Here is a 5417-nt window from a genome sequence, read left to right on the forward strand (position 1 = left end):
AGTACACTGCGCGCTCATCCTCTTCGTGTGTGCATTCTCGCGTCATCTTCTGTTTTCCGTTTAATAATCAGTAGCCCCTTTCCAGCACGCGTTGTTTCGTAAACATACAGATATCGTGGAAAGAATCCGTTAACTTTTCTTAATCGTAATATTCGAAGTGCCGTTATACGATTAATTGAGTTTCACGCGAACTGTCAAAGAATTTAATTCGCCAGAAGAAGTCGTGCTGTATCAGCCGAGATCCGTACCTATTCTCATCCGGTCGTGTACACTATAGTAAAACGAGGTGCTGTCACGTGCTCTTGCACCCGTGAAATCGGCACCGATTTACGATACTTCGTGGACCATGAGTCGTGTTAGAAGACTTTAACGTTGTTTACAGCATAACGTAACTCGTGTTTACGGCTACTCGGTACGTACAACCGGTTAAGCACGTGGTGGACAGGATGCTCCTAAAATTGGCAGTGTTGCTGTTCGTTTTCGTGCGGCCAGGTGCAAGTTATTTCAACCTTTTTCTCAGCCAAGCAGAAGTGCGGAAACTAATGGGTAAGCAAAAGTGTTCGATTCGTTTACGCTTGTATTCACGCTTCTATTATGAACGCTGTGCTTTTTCGAATATATTTTGTCGATCTATATACTTTGTGAATTCGCCATTCGTTATGAAAAATTCGTTTGATAAAAATATTTGAATATCCATATATATATTTTATTTATCGTTTTTATAGCGTTAATAGACATAGAAATTTTATCATTACTGATCGAAAAATAATATTCAGAAATGCATCATTGCTTCGAACAATTTACATTACGATCTTGCATTATTTTATATCTATTTATATATTTTATATAATATATTATATAATTTAAAACATTTACATATTTTAATCGAAACAACCCGATAAATCTATTAAAATACAGACCATAGTTGAACATCTAACTACCGATCAAAACCATTAAGACAGTGATTAGTGATCAGCGTAATAATTGAGCATTGGACAGTGAAGAATCATTGGCTAGTACTATCGACATTTCACGCTGCTAATGAATAATTATCATCACGTTACATTTCTTATATGGCAAACTTATTACCTTCATTAATGATTAAAATTCTATGCAATAATACACTAATAATCATCGGGCGAGTCGATATATTTAATAGAGCATTAAAATATTATGGATCAAATAGAGATAATTTATAATATGGTAAGACTGTCATAAATCCTTCTGGCATGGTTAATTTAATTTATCAGCATTGCTGATATAAAAGCTCAAGGATATGAAAATGTTGCGCATAAAATTAACTCGTTGGATCTGCTTCGTTACGCATCTTGCTCTTTCAACGAGTAACTTTTTTCTTCAGAAATTATTGGGGAGCAAAGATTATCTGTTAAAATCTTATTTATTCAAAATAAGACAAGTTTTTCAAATAACGATATAAGGATCGTTCCACGATCACGATCACGATCATTACATACTATCGTAGTAAATTTTTTGAACATTTGTATATACAAAATACGAAAAAAATCTTTTCATTCTTGCAAGCATCATTTATTCTCCAATAAATATACGATCGAACGAATACACGAATGCTCACGGATTCATGGTTCAACGACCCATTAAAATCTCACGGACGACGTGGTTGATTTCAGGCGCAAATCTTAGCGACGATACTCGATCGTTTGTTCCATTCTCACGCTCCCGATTTTCATTCTTCCCCTCCCCCTATCACGCGTATACCCGTTCCAAGATTTTTCTATTTTTCTTTTTCCCCTCTTCGTTCGTAGATTGCCGTTAGATCGCTCCCGCTTCTCCTCGCCACAGAGAGGAGAATCGTCGTACCGGAAACGGGTAAAAGCCACTCGACGCCACCAACTTTCCAATATTTCCACGATAACTTGCACGGCGGCGGATAATTCGCTCTCGGCTCGTTGATCCGCGAAAAGCGTGGAGCCCGGTCGCTCGCATCGCGAGAGGGACGCAAAGGGGGATACGCGTTTTCGACGACACCTGAACCCGTGCGAATTGCCGATTCCGCGCGACGAGAGAGGCTCGCTCGCGCGTGGAATTGCGCGTTTTCAGCCACCACGCGTTTTACGCCTCGTTCCACGACCACGCGTTTCACACACGCATCCGTGAAAACGTCCTCCTCTTCCTCCTCCTCTTCTTCCTCCTCTCCCTCCTCCTCGGTTAACTGGAACTGGAGTGTGCGCTCGCGCGTGCACACGTCAAAAGCTTCGCGTGAAATCGAATTGTGTTACAGCGGCGCGGCTTTCGAGCGAACGGAAGGGATCGGAATCGCGCGATTCGTTGTTTAGAGGCGGCGTTATTAATTGCGCCTATAAATTCGAAGCGTATTAGCGGCGCGCTCGTTGAAATGAAAGGGGGATTGAATCGGTACGTAGAGCCGAGTCGACTACCATCGTTTATAGCCCTTTATTTGTTTTAGTCGTGTTTAATTCTGGATCGGTTAAAACAAAGAGCTTGTGCCAGAGCTTGGCGTCGTATATATACGTCGTGTATAGAGATTGTAAAACTCTCCTTTATTTTCTCGACAGTACCACTGTTTCATCGCTGTTCCACGATAACCGTGGTAGATCGGGATCGGTGAGAGAAAAAAAGGGAAAAAGAAAAATATCGTAGCCAAAACGAGATTCCTGCGAAGGATAAGAGTGGCGGCCACGTATACCTAGGCGCACGAGACGCAATAAAATATTATAACGAGGTCCTTGTTACAGCACATGGGGTGGCGATCCAACAACACACAGGCCCGGCCTACTAGTTTGTTTAGACACCGAATAATCGACAGTCGCTTCTTTTCGTCTTGTTTTCGTGCGAGTCGTCCGGTTCTATCGTTTCTCTCTCTTCTTTTTTCCTCCGTCCCCCCTTTTCTCATTTTAACCCGATGCGAGCACGGCGAGCGGACCTGGCCAGATAGAGAGGCCCCCTCGATACCGATTTCGGCGGGGGCCCCTCGGCTCGCTCTCCATATGGGCTCCATGGGTTTTTCGAGTCGTGCGTTCACGCTTCCTGGAAGAAGGTTTCCAATTTCGGTATTTACTATAAGGTTTCCCGTATTCCCTTACTATATACGAGCTGGTTGACGAGCGGCAAGAAATCGATTCCATCCGATCGGGGGCCCCGTGTTCCACTCTGTTGCCTCGTCCCCGTGGCACATAATGGGGAAAGGTGTGCCGATGAAGATATTGACCGGTGATTAATTATGGTTATCTTGTACCTTCCCAAAGTAGTTCTCGTTAAGCCTTGTTGGCGAACCAAACCAAAAAGAAATACACAGGCATGCGTATAAGGAGATGATCCTCGTAAGATGAAATATTTTTATCAACGTATTTTATACGTGAAAAAAATCGTAGGTATACCTGAATAAGGGAGAAGAACCTTTTATCGCCGTTGATATTTTCTTTCTTTCCTTTCCTTTTTTTTTTCTTTTCGTTTAAAAGCAGGACTAAGGTAGCACACGACTCGAAAAATCTTCGAGTTATCTTCAGGTGTTACGGTCCTACGTGCTCGCTACCACTTTGGTATCGTGTAGCATCCGCCTCGGATAAGATAACTGAATTCCACCGGTGCCGCGTTACATTCCTAATACCTCCTGTTTCTCACTCATCGACGGAACAAGTAAATTACATATATATATATATAATAAGACCCATTATACGAGATACATATAATTAATCAGAGTTTCCTCACCAAGTGGCGATAATTTATCTCGTTTGTTTGCCCCTCGATACAAAGCAAGTCTCTTTATACAACTTATATCCTTCGTACATTCTTTCGAGACTAATTATTTTATTATCCTCGTCCTCGATAACAAACGATATCATCGATGGTTCGCGAGAAAGGGAAGAAGATCGTATCTGAATGGGACGTAATTAACAAAATCGAAATTCCATTGGTAACTTTCCGTCCCTCGAAATTTGCATTCGCTGGGAGGAGAGGGAAAGGTCGTTGTCGACGACGATCCGTCAGAGGGCCGTGTCAAAACACGGGATAGTTGCGCGCCCGAGGCGTGCTATGGCAGCGCGCCCGTACCCGACCTCAGCTAGTTAGGGCCTGACAGGCCCATCTCGACGTTAGCCGGGGAGTGGGGCGGCCTCAAAGCGCCCGCCTCGGCTCCGTGAAAACGTTTATGCACGCACGCAGTGGCGTAGGTAGCTCTCCTCTCCACGAAACCTTCCTCTCTCTCTCTCTGTCTCTCTCTCTCTCGTCCACCATCCTTCGAGGAATCCTCCTTCCTCTAAGGAATTTATTTCGGGGAAATGTATTCTCGATCGAGTTCGAAGCTTGGATTCGATCGTGGATTAAAAAAATCGTGGATTCGAGAGAGGCGGATGCCGCACCTTTGCCCGCATCAATCCTCCACTCCTCGTTAAGATCCTCGCCTTAAAGTCCTCCTCGCTTGTGTGCGCGCTCCTTTCGTCTCGGCCAGGGATGCGTTTACACGCCAGAGTCGATTTTTCATCGCGTTTTCTCTTTCGGGCAGGGAGAAAATTCAATATTCCATCGACGAGTGCAAAGTTTGCTCGATTCTTCTCGCTTTTCGAGTGGCAGGAATGCGCAGAGAGAAAAATTGTCAATGGACGCGTTGCGATCTGAAGGTGTGTTCAAAAAAAAAATTTTCCTCGAAAAGGGGTATTTGTGAACACGTTTTGGAGTAACATTGGAGAGTATAATAATATATATAATATATAATTGTACTACGATGCTAGTACGTTTCCAGAGAAAGATTATATGAATCGATGTATTAATAAATCGAATTGTTCGTCGTATTATAGTCACGTATATCAGTGATATTTTATATATTATATTTATATTTTATATAGAGAGTTGTAATAACAAATAGAAAGGGTTAAAACGAATCTTCGATTCGCTTTCTTTCGTTGATAGATGCGAATTTTTTTTTTTTAAAAACGCGTCAAGCACATGTCGCGTCGCGTCGCGTCTTCGAAGAAAATTTTTTGAAAATTACAGGGGGCGAGAGATTTTTGGCGTTCGCGTGATTCCACGAATTCGACCAATTATTCGCGCGTCCTTTCTTTGTGAAAGAAAAGAAAGAAAAGAAAAAGAAAAAGGAATCGTTCCCTTTGTAAGGGAATCGATACACACACACAGAGAGAGAAGAGATGAGAAGTCACGAAACGGTAAATTATCCGCATAAAATTCCCAAAAGGGGGAATATTTTTCAGCGTCCCCCCCTACCGATTTTTTTTCCACTAGTAGTTCGTTCTAGGTAGCGGCGTAAAAGGTTAAGGACGGGTACCATTTAGGGGGCCCATTTGTCAGGGCAGCATTTTGCGTTTCCCTCTCCTCTTCCTCAAGAGCGAAAGTTCGGTCGCCGAGTCACCTTGCAACGTTTGTACGCAAGAAGAAAGAATGTTCTCTCTCTCTCTCTCTCTCTC

The 5417-nt window shown here is 42.9% G+C and overlaps 1 protein-coding gene across 1 annotated transcript in view; it reads left to right on the plus strand.

Moving 5' to 3' along the window:
• Positions 1 to 6: 6 nt before the first annotated feature.
• LOC102673825 (tyrosine-protein kinase Dnt) overlaps positions 7 to 5417 on the plus strand; it is a 27256-nt gene continuing 21845 nt past the window's right edge. Inside the window, exon 1 of the mRNA XM_006621300.1 lies at positions 7 to 546. Coding sequence (XP_006621363.1) covers positions 447 to 546 — 100 coding nt within the window. The 5' untranslated portion in view covers positions 7 to 446. The remainder of the gene's footprint in view (positions 547 to 5417) is intronic.

This window comes from Apis dorsata, unplaced genomic scaffold (genome assembly GCF_000469605.1).
Source record: "Apis dorsata unplaced genomic scaffold, Apis dorsata 1.3 scaffold_630, whole genome shotgun sequence".
Taxonomy (NCBI): Eukaryota; Metazoa; Arthropoda; class Insecta; order Hymenoptera; family Apidae; genus Apis; species Apis dorsata.